Source organism: Pipistrellus kuhlii, unplaced genomic scaffold (assembly GCF_014108245.1).
Source record: "Pipistrellus kuhlii isolate mPipKuh1 unplaced genomic scaffold, mPipKuh1.p scaffold_m20_p_6, whole genome shotgun sequence".
NCBI classification, from domain to species: Eukaryota; Metazoa; Chordata; class Mammalia; order Chiroptera; family Vespertilionidae; genus Pipistrellus; species Pipistrellus kuhlii.
The window spans coordinates 75,551,931-75,572,209 of NW_023425562.1; the positions used below are offsets into that span (position 1 = coordinate 75,551,931).

Here is a 20,279-nt window from a genome sequence, read left to right on the forward strand (position 1 = left end):
ACGACGGCAGTGCCGATCGCTCTGACACTCCCCGGGCTGGGAAGGTAGAGCTAATTAGTCGGAAAACTTACTTTTCAGGCGTGAGTCATGGAAGCAGGTGTCAGGGGAGCCTTTAACAAGGCCCTCGAGTCTCGAGTGATATTTCCACTCCGCATCACTGCCTGCGTATTGTGATAGTGCACGGGGAGGCCCCTCTCCAGCCCCCAGGGGGAGAGAGGGGGTGCTCGGAGGCCCAGCATCCAATGTTAAAAACAGACGCCTTTCCACTTCCTGGCCCTCTTTCTGCTTCCCTTCATTTTTCATTCATTCATTCATTCATTCATTCATTCATTCATTCAACAAGTATTGATTGAGCACCTACTAGGTGCCAGGCCCTGTGCTGGGTGCTGGGGGTGAGCCATGTCTCTCCCAGCATAGCCTCCGCCTGCTGGAAACGGACCATACGTGAGTGGCAGAGAAACTGACCGGGCAGTTTCAGAGCTTTCTCAGTGGGTGAGATCAAGCAGGTTGGGAGGGAGATGGTGGTGGCGGAGGTGCTGGCGTGGACTCTGTGGAGACGTGGCCAGGGAGGTGGTGGGAAAGAGCCAGCCATGCAGTGCTCTATGGGAAGGGCAGTCCCTGCAGAGGGACCACACGTGTGAAGGCTCTGAGACGGCCACGGGCTAGGCTCATGGAGAGAGCAGAACAAAGGCCGGTGTGGCTGGGTGGAGTGAGCGACATAGAGGTGGGAGCTGGAGCTGGAGCTGGAGCTGGAGAGGAGGGCGGGGCCCAGGGCATGCAGGGCATCTATGTTTACTCCCAACGTGATGGACAGCCCCGGGGGAGTTAGCAGGGCAGCCAGCGGGCGGGTTTGCGTTGGAGCATGCGTTGTGCTGCTGGCCCAGGGGAGGGGCTGTGGGCCGGGATGAAGTGACGCTGCCGGACCCATGGGGGTGAAGACAGGCTGTGACTGTCTGGCACCGAGGGATGAGGGGCTCTGACCCCTGAGAGCTGAGTTAGCCAGGTGGGATGGCCCGGGGTTCCCTCAATCCATGAGGTCAGGAGGTGCTCCCTGCGGCAGGTGCTCTGTGGGTCTTTGGGGGATGTGGGAGTCCTTTGGGAGCTTCAGACTATGCGTCTCAGACTGTTCAGAGAACCCCTTCCCCACACCCCTGAAGCATCAACCCCACTCTCAGCTTCGATTTAGACATAGTTTAAAGTATTTTTCCAAATTTTAAATAAATGTGGAACAGAATTAAAAGCACAGCCTCTTTTTTTAAAAGATAAAACGAAGCGATTTCACCTTTGTAGTGAGCAATGCTGACAGGCCTCTTGGTGTGCACTGAACCGTGAAGGGTACCTTGGGGGAAAAGTTTGAGAATATGGGCCTAAAGGTGCAAAATAGGAGAAAAAGGGATGGGCGAGGAGGAAAAAGGGAGCCAAAGAGAGAGACAAGAGAGAGCGAATTCCGTATTTACCAACAAATTTCCCTAAGCCTTCCTTCCCCTCCAGCCCCACTGGGGCCCCCCTGGCCCCAAGGGACCCAGGGAGACAGGCCTGTTACTTCCGGTCCCCACACTGGCGGGTTCTGCTGGGCGATACTCTCCTTTCTTAAGAGAACCCAGGGGAGGCGTGCTACCTTTTCACTGGTTTTCTTTAATGGCATGTGACCCACAGGGAAGACAGACATGCGGCTGCGGCCGTTGGTACGTGTTCTCTAGGCACACCCGGGAAGCAGGTCTTGGCTGGGCATGCTATGTACATGGTGGAAAGAACAAGCACCTCCTCATGGAGGGACCCAGGCCTGAGGGCAAGGGCGGGCGGGGACGGTCACGCCGTGTGCTGGGACCAGCTGGGCTGGCCGAGGAGGGCAGGAACCCTTCTGGGATGCTGTGGACACCCTCCCAGGGGCGTGCACGGGGTCAGTCCTAGGCCAGGGCCACGTTCGGAACCGGCAGGAGCCTTACGAGGCGTCTGCAGTGATGGCGATAGCGTCAAGCCGCAGGCAGGGCTGGGGGTGACCTGGCGGTGGCGGTGGCGGCGGTGGTGGTCTCCAGGCTCAGTTCTTGTCTCTGGTGTCGGAGGAGGCACTTCCAAACAGGATGTCGCTGTCCTGGGACATGCCGCTCAGCTGCGACTTGGTCTTGATGAGGAACTGGGTCCTCCGGAACATCACCCGCTCCTGCTCCTGCTTGAGCTCCAGGTAGGAGCGGGAGAAGGTGTGGAAGATGGAGGTCACGGGGAAGGCCATGAGGAGGATGCCGCTGAGGATGCTGCTGAGCGCCACCACCTGGCCCGGCGTGCTCCTGGGCACCATGTCCCCGTAGCCCACCGTCGTCATGGTGATGACGGCCCACCAGTAGCAGGCGGGGATGCTGGTGAACTCGGGGCTGTCGGCCATCTCGTTCTCGATGACGTAGAGCAGCGGGGCGAAGAGGGCGATGGCCACGCAGAGGAAGAGCAGCAGGAGGCCGAACTCGCGGGTGCAGCGGCGGGCGGTGAGGCCCAGCGTCTGCAGCCCCAGCGAGTGGCGGGCCAGGCGCATCACGTACAGGATGCGCAGCGCCCGCAGCACCCGCAGCACCAGCCCCACCTTGTCCAGGTAGCTGTTGCCGGCGCCCGGCTTGCGGCGGCCGGAGGCGGCCCCGTCCACCAGCAGGGTGATGTAGTAGGGCAGGATGGCCACCAGGTCGATGAGGGTCAGCGGGCTCCGCAGGAAGGCGAACTTGCTGGGCGCCTGGACGAACCGCAGCAGGAACTCGAGGGAGAACCAGCCCACGCACACGGACTCCACGATGAAGACGTTGTGGCACATCTGGGAGCACTGGCCCTGGGCGAGAGGGGAGAGGCCCGGGAGAGTCAGCGGTCCCCCCGGGAGGAGCACGAAGCTCTGCCCTGGGCACAGCCGGCCCGCCCGCCCGCCCACCCACCCGCCTGTGTCACATGGCCCTGGGGCCTCTAGCTAGTGATGCTCACCCCTAGGTGACCGCTAGGGCTTGAGGTGTCATCTTGATGCTGACCACCGCGTTCTCTCTCTCTCTCTCTCTCTCTCTCTCTCTCTCTCTCTCTCTCTCTCTCTTGCCCAGACCTCACCCCTGACCTTCGAACCCAGATGGCTGGGCTGCCTCCCTGATGTCACCTCTGGGTGTTTGAGGGGAGTCACAAACTCATGTCCCAAACCAGCTCCTGACTTTCTTAAACGTTTATTTTTGTGGAGGTATAATTAACATGTCAGTGTAAGGTGTCCATATGTTGATGGGTGCATCTGAACATCGCAACATGGTTACTGCATAGACCTCTATCATGTCACATAATTGTCATTTTTTGTGTGTGTGGTAAGAACAATTACGTTCTAGTTTCATTGCAGAGCTGTACACTTGAACCCTGTATAATTTATTAATGAATATCACCCCAGTAAGTTCAGTAAAGATGAAAAAATATCTAGTTCCTTTGGGCTCCTGATTTCACCAGCCCGCCTGTCCCTCCCCTGATTAGCAAACAGTGTTTCTACTTTTCCTATTTTGCTCAGGACAAGAGCCTGAGCCTTGTGCTGACACCTCCCACGTAATCCTCAGGAAACCTTTATTTCTCTTTATTTCAAATGATTCCAGAATCAAATCACTTCTCGCGGCCCCAACCCTGGTCTAGCCACCACCCTCTCTCACCTGGGCAGGGTGGGCACCCCCTGCCTGGCTCCCTCGCCTACAATCCACATAGTACACACGGCCAGAGGGACCCTGAGCATGAGTCAGTTCCTGGCCCTCCTTGGTCAGCACCCTTCCCATGACTCAGAGGGACAGAGCAAGTCTCCCAGGACACACATGGCAGCTGCCACCTCTCCAGCCTCCTCGCCCTTGCCCACCTGCTCACCTGCTCCCTCCTCGTGGGTCTCCTCACTGCCCCTCCAGCAGCCCAGGCTCATCCCCAGCCCGGCCTTGACTCTCCCCAGCAGGATTCCTCTTCCCCAGACACCCACACGGCTCTGCCCTCCTGCCCCAGCTCTTCGCTTCAATCTCACCTTCCCAGGGAGGCCTTGGTGACCCCTTGTTTAAAAATCCCCCTCTCCCTTTGTCCTATAGCGGATTCCCCTCATCCCACTCTCTTTATTCATAGCACTTAACGTCTTTTATATGCTTTTAAGTACTTATTTATCATGGTTATTGTCTGTCTCTGCCCCTCCTTCCTGTCCCAGCAGACTGTAATCCCAATAATGGGGCAGAAGGCCTGGTGTGCGGCAGGTGAGCAGCTCATATGTGTTACCGGACGGACGTAAGGGCACTGGCCTGGCGTTCAGACAGAGGGGGCAACTCAAGGCCAGGCGGGCAAAGGAAGTGGGGGAGCTGAGACATTTGGGGTGGAGGCTGCCCGAGAGCATGGCAAACACTCCCGTGACCCCCCACCCCCTCTTGATTGCTGCCCTGAATCACTAATTCAGGCTTGAGACAGCCTCAGTGAAGAAAGGCTGGAAGCTTGGAGTTTTCTGTGAAATCTCCGGGATGGGAAATGTTGCGATAAGTCAGTACAAAGAAAACACCCAATCGGCCTCTCGCACACACCTGAGTGCTGCCCTTGGTAGGCGGGCTGCCAGTGGGTCTCTCTGGAATAGAACTGGGTGGTGGTGACCTCCCGTTCAAAGGGGCCTTTGGCAGAGAGGCAGGCACTGATGGCTGCGGCCTGGGGCGGCCTGCCATCGCCGGGGACAGCTGGGTTCATAGTTCTCTCTCTAGAAACACGTCAGAGGCTGGAGAGATGAACTCATCCTGGGGGGCTCTGAGGTCTCAGACTTCTTGTTCTCACACGTGTGCTCACAGGGGTGTCCCTGTCCTCCCTCCACTGGCCTAGATGCTCCTTGAGGCTGGAAGACGTGCCCTGGTCCCCGGGACTCCCTGTGGTGCCTGAATCCTCAGACAGAGAAACGGGTGCTCGAGGGGGAACTGAGGCAGTGCACCCCACTGCTCCACAAATGAAGTCAGAGAATAGTGCTGTCACTGAGTCATGAGAAAGGCTAAGAACTACTTTTTATTTACTTATTTGTTAAAAATATATTTTATTGATTTTTTACAGAGAGGAAGGGAGAGGGATAGTTAGAAACATCCATGATAGAGAAACATCAATCAGCTGCCTCCTGCACGGCCCCTACTGGGGATGTGCCAGCAACCAAGGTACATGCCTTTGACCGGAATCGAACCCGTGACCCTTCAGTCTGCAGGCTGACACTCTATCCACTGAGCCAAACCTGTTACGGCAAGAACTACTTTTTAAAAAGCAAGTTTCAGAAGTTGAATAAAACTGGCTTTATTAGCATTTTCCTGATGAAATCAGGGTCACATACATTGGAGCTGAAACAAAATCTATGCTAATCTAAGTACATGTACTTCCAGAAAGGTCTCAGATGATGATTGTTTTCTGTCTTTTTTTTTTTTTTTTTTTTTTTTTTGTAGGTGAGGAACCTGAGGCACAGAGAGGTTAGTAACTTGCCTACAGATGCACAACCAGAGTGGAGGAAATCAGATTTAAATTTAGGCTGTCTGGCTCCAGTCCCGCCCTCTTCATCAGCACCCCTTATGCCTATCAATAGTTAATTTTACTGGGTGATGCTGTGGTTGCAACACTTGTTTTTAAAATTCAACAAAGACAGCCCTGGCGGGTGCGGCTCAGTCGGTTAGGTGGCATCCCACACACTGAGAGGCTGTCAGGGCACCTGCCTGGGCTGTGGGCTAGATTCCCGGTGAGGGTGGGGGTGTGCAGGAGGCAACTGATTGATGTTTAACACTCACATCGATGTTTCTCTCTCTCTCTCTCTCTCTCTCTCTCTCTCTCTCTCTCTCTGGTTACACCTCTTTCTCTAGGGAATAAGAAACTAATAAAATTCAAAATATAAAAAAGTGCCAGATATCCTCTGCAGGTTATAAATGCCAAAGTATTGCTACTTCTTCCATACTGCGTGCATGTGGAAAAACTCACGTGGTGAGCAGCTCCAGTTCTCCATCAGGGACACAGCCCGTGCTCAGTGAATGCTGGCTGGCATGCTATTTGGATTCAGTTCATACTGCCAAACTTATCTCTCCAAGGCCTATACAATTCACACCTGCCCAAACCTTTCTGTCTGTCTTGAAATTTGCTCCATGTGTGTGGAAGGGGTCCCGACTCAAAGGCCGAGGGTCTCACACAGAAGGAGGCTGAACCGGGGAGCAGGCGTCCCGGGGACCCAGCTCCCCCCGAGAGCGAGAGCGGCCGTGTGGGATGGCAGACCAGCAGGCTCCACCACACAGATTTTTTAATAGGAGAGGGGAGTTTGACTTTTTAAATGAAAAATACCTTTCTTTTAAATGTTGGAGCCCTAGTCAGTTTGGCTCAGTGGATAGAGTGCCGGGCTGTGGACTGAAGGGTCCCGGGTTCGATTCCAGTCAAAGGCACATGCCTAGGTTGTGGGTTCGATCTCTAGTGCGGGGTGTGCAGGAGGCAGCCGATCAGTGATTCTCTCTCATCCTTGATGTTTCTCTCTCTCCCTTCCTTTCCCTTCCTCTTCAAAATCAATAAAAAATATATCTTAAAAATAAATAAACGTTGGGGACCAAGTCAACATTTTGGGAAGTGCAGCCCATAACCCACCTTTGTGGGCTGTATCAGGACTCAGGCTCCAGGTGGAACCCACAGTTCCACATTTAAGAACACGGAATTTGGACGCGGTCAGACCTGGGTCTGGGCCAGCGGCTCGGCCTCAGTGCTCTCATCTGTCACGTGGCTGGGAGAACACTGCCCAGGGGTACAGGATGCGGGAGGAGCCTCTGTCAGATGGGACGCAGGCAGGGCTGGTTCCCTGGCTCGCCTGCTCAGCGGGGGCCCTGAGAATGGAGCACTCCCCGTGCGCCAGCTTATGGAGCGAACCCTTCCCGTGCACTCACTCATTTCTCACAAAGACATGCTCACTGTGTGCAGACACGTGCCCACACGCATCCCCACCACAGAAATTACATTTCTGGGGTATTTTTATACAGGGGAATTGGGAAGGTCGAGAAAGGACTTAAGTGGGTGAAATAAATGTCCATGACGTGTCATGTGCTTCAGGCCAAGCACATCGTAAATCATGCCATCCATTTATTCACTCACTCACTCACTCATTCATTCATTCATTCATTCATTCATTCATCCAACAGAGAGCGCTGGAGTGCCTTGTGGTGCTGGACACTGCTGCAAGACACTGGGGCACAGGGCACAGAGCAGGACAGGTATGGAGCTCATATTGGAATGAGGAGGCGGATGACATAATGTCAGGAGGGAGGGAAGGTGGTCCTCAGCCAGTGCAGTCAGGGAGGGCCTCCTGGAGGAGGTGACACGGTGAGAGCTGTGGCCTTCCAAGAGGAGGTGGCCTAGCAGACAGCTCTGTCTCCCGTCCTGAGTGACCACCCCCCAGGCCGCAAGTCTCCCCGCCTACCGCTGCGGGCTCTTACCTGCTCCTCCTCCTCCCTCAGGCTGGGCAAGGTGCTGATGGAGAGGTTGACAGCAGTGATGGTGACGAAGAGCACCGACAGGCAGGCGAACACCTTGCCCGGCAGCCCCGAGTGCGGCCTCTCCACCATGTCCCGCAGCCTCCGCATGCAGCGGCCCCGGGGCCCGTCTCCCTCCGCCAGGCCCTCGCTGTCCTGACTGCCACTGTCCAGCGCGTCCTCCTCGTCCTCCCGCTCCACCATCTCGGCGAACTCCTCCATCTTCTGCAGGTAGCGGCGCTTGCAGCAGCCGTCCAGGTGGTCCTCGGCGATGCCCCAGTACAGCAGCTCCTCCTGGAAGGACAGCGCGCACATCTCCCGCAGCAGCCGCAGCTTGCCCGCCCGCAGGAAGGTCAGGATGGTGCCGAAGGCCCCGGGGTTGCGGTCGAAGAAGAACTCGTTGCAGGTGACGTCGTAGTCGTCGCACACGTTGAGGATGTCGTCAAAGTTGGTGCAGGCCTTGAGCTGGCCCAGCCGCGTCATCGGGAACTCCTCCAGCGTGGTCCAGGGCAGCGAGTACTTGATGCCGCCCACGTTGATGATGATCCGCCTGCGGCGGTCCCCGGGCAGGCCGCCCAGGCGGGGCTCATCCTGAGGCCGCAGCCGCTGGGCCCGGCGGTAGAAGACGCCCTTGAGGGACTGGCTCTGCGGGAAGAAGGCCGGGTGGGAGGAGGCGTCGGAGGTGCAGCTCAGGGCGCTGTAGTCGTAATCGGAATTGTCTCCTGGTAAGAGGGTCATTTTGAGTCTTCACATCCCTCTCCGGCCTGGGGGAAGAAGAGAAGAGAGGAGAGACCCTCAGTGACCCCCGAGTCCCAGCTGACAATGCTGATCCTGCAGATTATTTGCTGCTGCAGACTGTATTGTGTCCACCAAATTCACAGGGAAAAGCCCTAACCCCAGTGGGACCATATTCGAGGTGGGGTCTTGGGGCAGTGACTAGGTATAGATGAGGCCATGTGGGTGGAGCCCTCATGATGGGATTAGTGCCCTTTTAAGGAGAGGAAAAGATACCAGAGCCTTGACCCTCCACCCTGAGAGTGCCCAGTAAGGGGGCACCATCTACAAGCCAGGAAGACAGTCCTCATCAGAACCCCACCAGGCTGGCGGCCTGGTCTCGGACTTCACCTCCCCTCCTCACCCCGAACTCTGAGTAATACATGTCCTGTTTGTGAGCCACCCAGTTCAGGTATTTGGTTATAGCAGCCCCAGCGGACGAAAACATTCGCTTAAGAGTGAAAATAGCAGCAGCATCCTTCAGCATCCCCTGAGTGTCACCGTTCCTCCACACCCGCTTCTTTTATGTAAGTATGCTGATGCCGCTGTGTGCCAGGCGCTGCTGCAGGCACTGCTGATTCACAGCCACACACAGAATCAGACAGGGCCCCCAGCCCGCGGAGCTGGCGGCCCACGGGACTGCCAGGCAAGCTCTGTACTATTATTTACTTAAAACTCCATTGAACATTAGCCCCACTTTTTTCTTCTTCTTCTATTTATTAAGCTTGCAAAGGCAGTTTAGTTTGGACCAGTGGTTCTCAACGAGGGCCAATTTCTCCCCCAGGGGGCATGTGGCAATGTCTGGAGGCATTTTTGATAGTCATGTCTGGTGGATGCGACTGGCATAGTCGATGGGGGCCAGAGATGCTTCTAAAATTCCTACAGCACACAGGCCAGGCCCCACAACAGGGAATTATCTGGTCCCTAAGGCCCACAATGCCAAGGAGGAAAGGCACTGGTGTGGTGCTTCTGAGCACAGACTCTGCAGCCTCATGGCCCGGGCAGGTTACTCAACCTTCATGTGTTTTAATGTCCTCATCTGTGAAATGGGTGCAGATATAGGACCTACTTCATAGAGTTGTCAAGATGATTCAATGAAGAGTACTTAACACAGTGCCTGGCACATAGTAGGCATGCGATGATTATTATTACTATTTGTGTTTATCTTGGAGGGATGTTGCTCTCATAAATGGGAAAAGTCTATCATTTGCCACCAGTAAGAGGTAATGTCCAAAGAAATGCTCAGTTACGACCACAGCACCACGTTCATTCACGAATTGGCAAACGTCCTCCTGGATACAGCCGTGAACAGAGACGGGCACGCCTGCTCCTCCAGGAAGCCTTCTTGGCTTTGCCAGCTAAATCGAGCTCACTCTATCCTCCCCTCTTCTTCCCCTCCCTCCCACCCGCTTCAAGGTGCATTTATCTCCATTGCACTTATCACCCATTAAAAAAAAATATTTTATTGATTTCTTACAGAGAAGAAGGGAAAAGGATAGAGAGCCAGAAACGTCGATGAGAGAGAAACATCGACCAGCCGCCTCCTGCACAACCTCCCACCAGGGATGTGCCCGCAACCAAAGTACATGCCCTTGACTGGAATCGAACCCGGGACCTTTCAGTCCGCAGACCGACGCTCTACCACTGAGCCAAACAGGTTTCGGCCTAATCACCCATTTTTAGAAGTATCTGTGCACAAGCCTGGCTTCTTTATTAGACTCCCTGCTCCCTGGGGGGAGAACTGTACTTGACTCATCTCTTAATCTCTGTGCTCATTCGGAGCTTGGAGACGTGTTTGCCAAATGAGTACATTTCCTGCTGGAGAGGCCGGCATGGTGAGGGCACTTCTGAGAAACTGGGGTCAAAGTGTCAGCTTACGTAGACTCCTTCCCTTCCAGCCCTCCACGCTAGAATGAGACGGCTTATTCATCCTAGCTCCTGGGCCGAATTTGGTTCACAAATATTTTTCCTGGCTTGGAGAAGATTCTGAAAGATGAGAAATTTTAGGTAAAAATTCATATTCTTGGTTTCTCTTGAAACCCAGACTATCTGGCAACATTCGGCCCAAATTCCAGCTGAGAGATGACCGTCCCCTTCACGCAGGGCGTGCACACTGCCATCCCCCACAGTCCCCGCCTTTCCTGTGGCCTTCCTAACACCCTCTACGTCCTGGCCCCTGTAGGCCTTTGAGTTTGAGATCCTCAAGTCATAGCAACAGAGTCTCCAGAATTAAGCCAATCTATAGAAGAGTAGTGAGTGTAATTGCTTTATAAAAGCACCATCCCTCCCCCAAACCTAGTCCCCATGGAAGCATGTGGTACCATCGAAATCCATCAATGCCACATGGAAACTCATTTCCAGTACCTGAGTGTCAAACTGTACCCTGGACACATGTACACACACACACACACACACACACACACACACACACACCCCTGTCCAGATGAGAAACAGTGCTCACTAGGAGCCGGGGTGGGGGTGGGTTTCCACACTGGAGAGGAACCCCACCCCCCTTTCCTATCAGGAATCCTTCTACAAAAGTGATGATTTCGTCACTCCTTTACCTTTGGGAATAGCTAGTGTCACAGATGGGGTTTGGGAAAACTAGGGTGTACCTGTGCTTGAAATAAAGATGATCTGATTTTAGAGCATTGAGATCGCTTTTAACCTGACCTAAAATTGGAGTCCATCTCCTCGGGCAAAGCTGCCATAATCCTCCCCCCCCCCCCCTCGGCCCCCCTGCCCCCAAGTGACAGGTGCCCCCTTTGGGCACGTCACACCAGTGACCATCGCCTCCAGCTCTGCGGCTGTATCTGCCACCGAAGACGAGAGGAACACGACTCCCCGTTTGGCAAGAATGATGATGATGGAGGCCAAGGAACATTCCTCTGGCCCTGCAGGCCCGGAGGGCTCTGTGAAGCCCACACGGCTGTCACCCCCTCTGCTCTTGAGGAATTTCCTCTCCCCACCCTCAGCGTCTCTCCAGCAGGAAGCGCCCCAGGGCGTGCTGCCGCCTTTTCCTCTCACCCCAGGGTCTGCTGTGAGTGAGAGCCTCAGCGTCCTGCGTGGAAAGTGACGCTGTCCCAGCAGACGGTTCCGGATGGCAAAGAGGGAGAAGCACACTTCGTTCCGGCCATTCCCACTCGGAGGGCCAGACCTGGCATTTGCTAGCTGCGGGACAGGCACACGTATCCAGTGCGATGGGTGTGGGGGGACGGTTCCACGTGCTCCAGACTCTACAGTCCCCAGTGAAGGTCATGAATCAAACAGGCTGTGAAGTCCTGCTTCTGAAAGTAATGCCACTTCTCACAAAAAAACACAAAACCGGTCTTTTACAATTTCTCTGCGGTATTGGGTCTGTCACTTCAAGAGCATGATGGACGATAGTGATTTTACCTCTGGGGGTCGATGGATTCCAGCTTGAGGGACACCTTGCTGACCACCTCAAGCTGGGGAAGCAGAAGAGCCCACTGGCTCTGAAATTGGAGACCTGGGTTCAAGGCCAGTCACTGTGACTCTAGGCAAGACATGTCTTTGCTCTGAGACTCAGTTTCCTCATCTGTAAAATGGGGATATGAACAGCTCCAGCCTCCTTGAGTTGTGGTGAAGACAAATGCAAATGACACAGGGACATGATTGCCCCAAAGCGGGACATGCAGTGGACAACCGCCGTATTGTTATAAGGTGTCTGTCATCCCTCCTTCCACCAGCCAAGGGTGACTCCTTTCTCAACCTGATCCAGTGGGATTTGAACCCAGCATTTTCTGTGTCTCTAAGAATGGGGATGCAGAAGAGACCACCGGCTTTGAAAGAGACTGGGTTCAAGGCCAGTCACTGTGACATGTTGCTGGGGGGATGTGGTCTGGTGCTGCCTCGAGGAAAGCCCAGGGATGCGGAGGGAAACGGAGGATGCTGCTGCCTTCTGACCCAGGAATCCCACTGCGGGTAGATCTCCCAGGTCTGGGTTTTCTGGGGTCTTGGCAGACATTGCTTGTGATAAATTATTTGCACTTAGATCCCTGACTCAGGATCTACTTCTGGGGAATCAGATGTAAGAGAGGAACAATGTCCAAGAATGTGCATCCCATGTTGCGGGTCGTGCTAAGAGGTCCCCTCGTGCCCATCGGGGTGGGGCTGGGGGGGTGGATAAGGGAGTCGTGGTAGATGCAGATGGTGGACCCCCGTAGACGGCACAGGAATTGGAAGCAACACATTAGATGTAGATTTAGCAACACATTTAGGTCTTAGAAACATGGTGCCGAGTGGAAAAAGAAACAGAAGTTTATAGCACTATGCTATTTATGTAAATGAGCACATACACTATTACATATTTTACAAAGACTCATGTACATGTAGGGATTTCTATTCCAACCACGGGGAGGTGCCTGGAGGGAGGGAAAGGGGGACAAGCATGGGGAATGGGGATTGCAGTGAAGGGCCAGTGAATAATATGGCCCAGCCCAGGCCCAGGCCGAAGAGAGAAGTAGACAGAGTGTGGTTAACACAACTCTGGGCTTTAATCCAGGGAAAAATAAAGAAAAAGAAAAAGAAAATGGAAGCATTAGAGCAACCGAGCCACCGGGTTCTGACTGGCCCCGGTGCTCAGGGGAGATGCAGACTTGCCAGCCTCGCCCAGGCCTTCCCCAAGTGCTGGAGGGGAGGCCCGGGGGTGGGCATTTGGGCAGATTCCCTTAGAAAGTCTCACTGAGGCTCAGGAGAGAGAGAGAGAGTGACAGAGAGAGAGAGAGAGAGAGAGAGAGAGAGAGAGAGAGAGAGAGAGAGAGAGAGAGGACGCTATGAACGCCTAGAGATCTGCCAGGGGCTGGGGGTGCAGGAGCTGCTCTCAGTTTTGGAGGGGAGTCCCTGGCCTATTCTCTTAATGACCTTGGGGTTCTGGAAGGCTCTGTGGGCCCCACATTTGGGGAGACTCACTGGGGAAGCGGAAACCCTCCGGTTTGAGAGAAAACACTGCATTGGGAACGGCTCGATCAACTCCCCCGCGTGAGCCAGCAGAGCCACCGACACTGCCTTCTCTGTAAGTCCCCCGTCCTCCTGGGAGAGGATGTTCACCTGCAATGGCTGAGGGCTGCGTCCACGTTTCCAAAGACAAATGAGAGTCCAAACCGAAGCAGCTCTGAGTGGCAGCCCCCCCATGAGGGCGCTCGGTGGTCAGGGTCTGACTCGGGGGGAATGACAGCTTGGTGGGGGTAGGAGCCAGAGGGGTCTCCACCCTTCCATCCTATGCTCATGCTTAGGATAGAGCTCTCTGTCCCTCTTCTAAGCGGGAGGGGGGCGACAGACAGACAGACAGAGTGCATGCTAAACAGTCAGTACTATAACAGCAGCAACCTCAGCCTCCCTCGATCCCACACAAAGTGCCAGGCACGATGCAAGAGCCTTAGTTCCGAGAGCCACGTCCTTCCCTAAGAGGCAGGTGTTACCATTAACTCCCCCATTTCACAGATAAGGAAACTGAGGCTTTGAGAAGTGGAAACTCAGGGCCCTGACAATACGTGATGAAGCCAAAATCAGGCCAAGTCTGTGGGACTCCAAACCGAATCTCTTTCTTTCTGCATGTCCCTGCCTCCCGGAGGTGTTCTGGGTGCGAGGCAGAGGTCCTTTCCCACGGGGTGCATGTCTCCACCACCTGGGCCTCTCAGCTCTGTTTTCTTCAGACAAACTTCCGATGGCCATTGGGGAGGCGGAGAAGCAGGTGGCTGCTCGTGGCCGGGGGAAACATCTTTGTTCCTATTGCGCATTTGCACAGGAGCAGAGGAAGGAATCGACAAAATGCCTGCGTCTGTCAGGTTCTGAGTTGCCATTCTGGCTCCTGGGCAGAAGCTCTCCGATGGCACCAGGCGGGCGCGAGGGTGGGGTCTCTGGCTCACCATCCGTCACTGAGGAGCCACGCCCCCACGGTGGGCGGAATAATGGTCCCCCAAAGATGTACACCCCCTCCTCCCCGGAACCTGGGGCTGCGCTACCTCACACGTCAAGAGATGCTGCTGTGCGGTTCAATGCAGGATCTGAGATGGGGAGAAGATCAGATGGCTTGGATCGCCTGTGGGCCCTGTGTCATCACCGGGGTCTTTATAAGACGGAGGGGGGAGGGGCTGAGTCAGAATGTGATGATGGAAGCAGAGGTTGGAGGGATGTGGGGCCAGGGGCCAAGGATGCAGGAAGCTTCTAGAAACTGGAAAAGGCAAAGAAATGGATTCTCCCCAGAAGGAGCGCAGCCCTGCCAACCCCTTGGTGTTAGCCCAGAGACCTGCGTGGAACGTCTGATCGCCAAACACGGGAAGACAGTAAATCCGTGAGGCTGTAAGCCACGAAACGGGTGGTTATACAGAATGTGACAGTAATGAACTGACACAGCCTCCGGGGCAACGTCTTAAAAGGAGAGCATTTCTCCCCTGAGCTCCCGAGGCTCCTTCTCACACCACACGTCTCAGCCTGAGTCCTTCCCTCCTTCCAAGCAGGTGTTCGGGGACCCACTGCTCTCCCCATGCTGCCCTTCCCTGGCCAGCACGGCTTCCTCGGCCAGGGTCAGGGCTCCTGGCTGGGATGACTCAGTCTTGGGTGATGCTGCATTAATCTCCAATTAAAACGTTAATCAAAATGGATCCAGCCAGGAGCCAGGCCCAGGTCCTGGCGTGACGAATCTCCGAGAGACAAGGTACCCACGGGGAAAGTCTTTCTGAGCTGCTTGCCGTCCGTCCTCATCATAATACCACCGGGCTGGACCTCTGTCCGGCGTCTTTTGAGCTGGGGCCCAAGTTCCTTGGGGGGGTGTATTTTATGGGAGCTGGGCTCTTCCCTCCACCCCCCGTCTACTCCCACATGAGTAAATGTGCCAGAGTCACCTGCCCCCTCGCCCCCCACACCCAGTAAAAGAGACAGAGGCAGCCTCTAGTGCCGCCTCACTCAGCGGCTGCAAAATACCACCAAATGCACATTTGCCTTCCACCGGGAGGTGTTTCGGGGTGCGAGCCAGGAGGTCCTTTTTCTATTTGTCTCCTTGCAGGGTGAAATATGGGAACACAGGCATAAGCAAAGGAGCCGGTGTGGGGGAGCCGTGGGGACCTTGGGACAGCGGGAAGGGGCCACCTGCTTAACTAACCCCTCAGCTCTTCTTCCTCAGTGAGGGTGATGGCTGCAGTCTCTGGGCTGAGCCGGGGTGGGAGGTGAGGAAGGGAGGAGGGACAGAGTGGAGGTGCCTGCCTGCCTGCCTGCCTGCCTGGGAGGCGTGAGGCACGGGCGGCGTGAGGCCCCCAAGAGCTGGGGAAAACCCGAGGCACCGCTCAGATCCTATCTGTAGCACTTTCACTCCATGTTCCGATTTTGTTAATCAAACGCAGCCGGCTCCATAATAAAAATGGCCAACAGTGATTGAGTGCTTGCTGCCTGACTTTCTTGCCTCTCCCTTCCTGCTAATTCTATTTGGAGTGGCTCTTCCAGCCGCCATTTCCCACTCAGGGACTCCATTTCTGGGTTTAGTGAGTCAACCCAGGGCAGCTTCCCAGACCTCTGTATCTTTTGACAACAGGGCATGCTGACTCTTCATCACGTATAAGAAAAGGAGAGTGGAGAAAGGCTGGCCCCGTCAAGACACCCCGCAGGAGTCCAGAGGGTTAATCCCTTGGATCTCAGGACACAGGTCTCTGTTCTTCTCTCCCCAGGGGCAACGCCTCACCTCTTGCCAGAGCACCAGTGTGTCTGGTGCAGAGAACTCAAGGTGTCAGTGGGACCCGAGGCGGCTTCAGGGCAGCCTGCGTTCTCGAGCCTCCAGGCAGGGGTCAAGGCTCTCATGGTTCCCCGTGGGTTTGGAGTGTGTCCCACCACAGACATCTGTCTGCTGGAGAGGGCTGGGCTCGGGAATGGCCGCTGAGGGCCATTCCCAGGGGCCATCCTGCCCATGTCTCAGCTACCTGCACTCCTCAGGAGGTCCTCTGCAGAGCTCCAGGGAAGAGGGCACAGGGGTCAAGCTTAGGTCCAGCACAGCCTGAGAAGTCCAGTGCCTGGCCATGTGCCCCTCCCCTGGCCCAGCACCGGGGCTGGTCGCCCCCAGGGCCCAGCTTTCCCTGGGGAGGCTGCCCGTAGTGACTCTGACTGCAGGAACGTGTGTGGGTATCACACACCCAGTGACAAACCTCTGCTCAGATGCACAGAGGCAGGAGCCGCCCCCTCCCCCTCCCCAAGTGCAATGAATCACTCCTGCTCCCTCCTCTCACTCCCCCTGAACTTATCTCAAGGTGTCAGCAAAGGAGGGTGGGGGGTGTCTCTGCGTCTGTCTCATCCACCTGGGTGACTTAGGTGCCGGCACCCTGCAAGTGCGTAAGAAGAGCAAGTGTTTAAGAAAATGCCCGCTGAGTGGACCGCTAACGCATGGACCTCATGGGTGGGAGCCTGCCTTCATCCGTAATGTTAGATCAGTGCTTCTCAACCCTTCTCCCACTCCCACCTCCCCTAAGGCGCCTCTCACAGACCTTTTTCCTTCTGCCCCAGAACCTGCTTCCTTCTGCCCTGGAGAATGGACACACTAGATGGCCACAGAATGGCCTGTCCGGTGACTTTCTGTCCTACACACACACACACACACACACACACACACACACACATGCACATACACACACACACACACACACACACACGCACACACGCTGCTGAGACAGCCACCCCAAGGCTGGGGGCTCTTCAAGGGAGGGCTGGCTCACAATTCTCTTTAAGCTGCCAGCCGCCCTCCGCCCTATCCGGTCCCCATCCCATCCTTCTCCTCCCATGTTCTTCCCCCCAGCAGGGGCCTCCGTGACTTTGTTAAATGAATGAAATAATAGGTGTTAGGCTCTTGGCATGGTGAGCTGAGCAGAGTAGGTGCTCAGACAACCTTTGACCAAGCCACCACGAATGAGGGAATGAACTTTTCTCCTTTCCTCTCTAACTCCAAAAGCCCAATTCATCCAGGCTGAGCCTTCCTGAGTTAGGGGGACCCTGAGGCTGAGGCGGTGACCACCCACCTTACCTATCAGATGCTGGAGCTCCAGGCGAAGGGTTGTCTGGGAACCCCCAGCGCCGAGCACACAGTAGGCACTCAGTAGAGACTTGCTGAGTCAATCAATGACTCAACGAAGCCCACTGGTGGAGAGCCCCATTCTCTGCCTGAGGATGGAGTGACAGGCGCCCCGTCCACCTCCCCAATACTCCCTCCTCCCAGGATCCGCAAGGCGGGGAGACACCTCCGCTTCCGTCTCGCTAGGATGCAGCCCCCCGCACCCACCCCTTCCCCCAAGTCACCGCCGGGAGAAGGTCCCGCACTCCGCACCCCGGTGACCACCTCGAGGCAAACACCCGCTGGCCGCGCACGGTGACCGGCGAGCGCGCTCCGCCCCGCCCGCAGGTGCACCTGGATCCCCGGCCGCCCGGTCACGCTCCTCGGCAGGTTTTGGGGTCGGCGCCGAGGCGCCCCGATCGGTCCCCGAGCCCGAGTCTGCAGGCGCGGGGGTCGGCGGGGACTCGGGGCGCCGGGCGAGGCTGCGGCGCAAAGTTCCCACCTCGAGTTGCCGTCGCGGCGTCCCCGCCTCGGAGTGGAGTTGCCGGGCCGCGGCTCCGTCCCCGCGGGTCCCCGGCGAGAGCCCCGGCGGCGCGGGGCCGGCGGCCTCCGGGACTGCCCGCCGCCTCCCGGAGCCGCAGGCAGGCTCGGGCTCCCGGGCCGGCTCCGCTCCCCACTCGGACCCAGGGCCGCGCGCTCCGCCTCGCGGTCCCCGCCGGGCTCCGTGTGCGCCGGGAGCACCGCGCGGCAGCCGCCGGGGGAGGAGGGAGGGAGAGGCGGGAGGCGGGCCGGAGGGAGGGACCGAGCGCGGGGCGGGCGGGCGGAGGGCGGCGGCGGGAGCGCGGCGCCGTCCCTCCCCGCAGCCCTGCTGAGGCCGCACACCGGCCCCCGGGATGGACGGCGCCCACCGGCCCCTCCCGAGCCCGGCCCTGCCCGGCCGCCCCGCGCAGCGCCTCCCGCCCCCTGCCCCTTCCCTCCTGCGGGGGCCGCCCGCGTGCTTCCCGCGCTCCCGGGCTGCCGGCGCTCCGGCCTCGGGGTCTCTTGTGCCTTCCCGGCGGGCGTGGGGCGCCTCTGGCCCGGACCCCTCGCCACCGCTCAGGTCTCCACGGGCACATGGAGTCCTTGCGCGCCACCGTCCCGGGCCCTCGCTCCGCGCTCCCAGCTCCTGGGGCCGCTCTCGCCTGCCCGTGCTTCTCCCTGGGGTCCCGGCGCACCACTGCCAGGGCCCCCTTGTGCCACTGTGGGCGGCTTGTCTGTCCACTTCTTATCACTTTTCTAGGGACAGCATGTGCCAGGCGCAGTGCCTTCCCCTCGAGGTCCTGGTCCCCCTGTGCCACCTCGCAGAGTCTGCGTGGCCAAGCGGCCCGCGGGTTCTGGGGTCCCAGGGCCCTGCCCAGGGCACAGGCAGCCGCTGGGAGCACAGCCTCACCTCTGAATTGGCTGGAGTCCTCCTGCTTTTGCTGGGTTTGGGTTGGACCGGAGAGGGCGCCACAGCAGAACCAGCTTCTTTTATTTTTTATTTTTGTTGTTGTTTATTGATGGACTGATTTTAAAGTGAGGAAGGGTGGGGGCCGGGGGAGAGTGAGTGTGACCCCCTAGTCGTTTCACCCATCCATGTATCCATTGGGTGACTCTCCCGCCACCCTGGCAGACCTTTACCATGCCCAAACCAACTGAGCTACAGAGTCAGAGCCAGACCAGGCTCCTGAGGCCTGCTGCCTCTCACCCTCCTCTCCTCTTTTCCTTCCAGGCTCTACAGCCTTCTCGCGTCAGAGAACCAGGGCTGTGGGCCCTGCCTGTGGCTTCTCCTTAGGGAGGGGAGCAGGCTCCGGAGTGGTGGGGGCCCACTTTTTCTGGGATTTCATAAAGAGGGCCAGAGAGCACACTCACGTGGCAAACCTTGGCTCAGGCGCCCTGGAGGCAACTGCCCCTGCCCCCAAGAACTCACCTCCTGTTGGGAGAGGGGCAGAACCAGGAACACTGCTGACATGCAGAGTGGGGTGCGGTACAGAGTGAGGGGAGAGACCACTTCATTTTATTTTTTATCTAACATATATATTGATTTCAGAGAGGAAGGGAAAGGGAGAGAGAGAGAAACATCAATGATGAGAGAGAATTATCATTGATCTGTTGCCTCCTGCACACTCTCTCTCTGGGCATGTGAGCCCACAACTCGCAACTGGAGGGCATGTGTCCTGACTGGGAATCAAACTGTGTCCTGATTCATAGGTCAACGCTCAACCACTAGGTCATCCCGACCAGGTGAGAGAGACCACTTAGATGGACCTATGCGGAGGTGACTGAGCCCTGACGGGGCAGGAGCCCGTGAAGAGCTTCCAGGCGATGGAGCAGCAAAGACGATGCTCGCGGAGCAGGAGAGAGGGAGGATTATCTGAGGAACAGGGTCATCGGAGAGGGGACTGGGAGGGTGTGCAGGACATGTGGTCCCTGGAGTATACTTTGAGAAACTGCTCTGTGTGAAGGGTCAGGCCTCAGCCTGCCTCTACCATCTGGAAATTAGGGGATGTATACATATACATATACATATACATATACATATACATATATACATACATATACATACACACACATATATACACAGATGTGTGTATATATATATACAATGAAGATTTTATATATATACACACACACACACACACACACACACACACACAATGAGAAGGGAAAACATATATATGTTTTCCCTTCTTATTGTTGGTCTTCCCTTGAGACCTCAAGCTCCATCAGGGCCAGGGCTGTGTGCTACCCTCCCAAGCATCTTCCGTACGGCCCAGCACAGACTCACCAGGCCTCTGAAATAATTGTTGGTGGACCACTCAGGACCATCCTATGAGGTGGATTTCACTATCTCAGAGAGACCTCAAGGATGTGTACCTGAACCCTATGGAGGGCTTGTTGAAAACATGGTTGACCCTAACCCCCCCCCCCCCCCAAGTATCTGATTAGAGGGACCTTCTAACAAGTCCCTTGGT

At 56.4% G+C, this 20,279-nt stretch overlaps 1 protein-coding gene across 1 annotated transcript; it reads right to left on the minus strand.

The window, feature by feature from the left end:
* Positions 1-1,617: 1,617 nt before the first annotated feature.
* Positions 1,618-18,053, minus strand: KCNG1 (potassium voltage-gated channel modifier subfamily G member 1). The gene is made up of 3 exons (XM_036419154.2): positions 17,789-18,053; positions 7,431-8,230; positions 1,618-2,809 (listed from the first exon to the last, which is right to left on the minus strand). Exons 2-3 carry the CDS (start codon positions 8,202-8,204, stop codon positions 2,039-2,041), a joined length of 1,545 nt encoding a protein of 514 aa, XP_036275047.1. The 5' UTR covers positions 8,205-8,230; positions 17,789-18,053; the 3' UTR covers positions 1,618-2,038.
* Between the last annotated feature and the right edge of the window lie 2,226 nt (positions 18,054-20,279).

What these genes read in the sequence shown, in the direction of transcription:
- KCNG1 (XM_036419154.2), bottom strand. Translation starts at nt 8,204, where the DNA reads ATGACCCTCTTACCAGGAGACAATTCCGATTACGACTACAGCGCCCTG. An exon ending in TGAGGGAGGAGGAGGAGCAG is followed by an intron (nt 2,810 to 7,430) that starts GTAAGAGCCCGC and finishes CCTCTCGCCCAG; the next exon opens with GGCCAGTGCTCCCAGATGTG.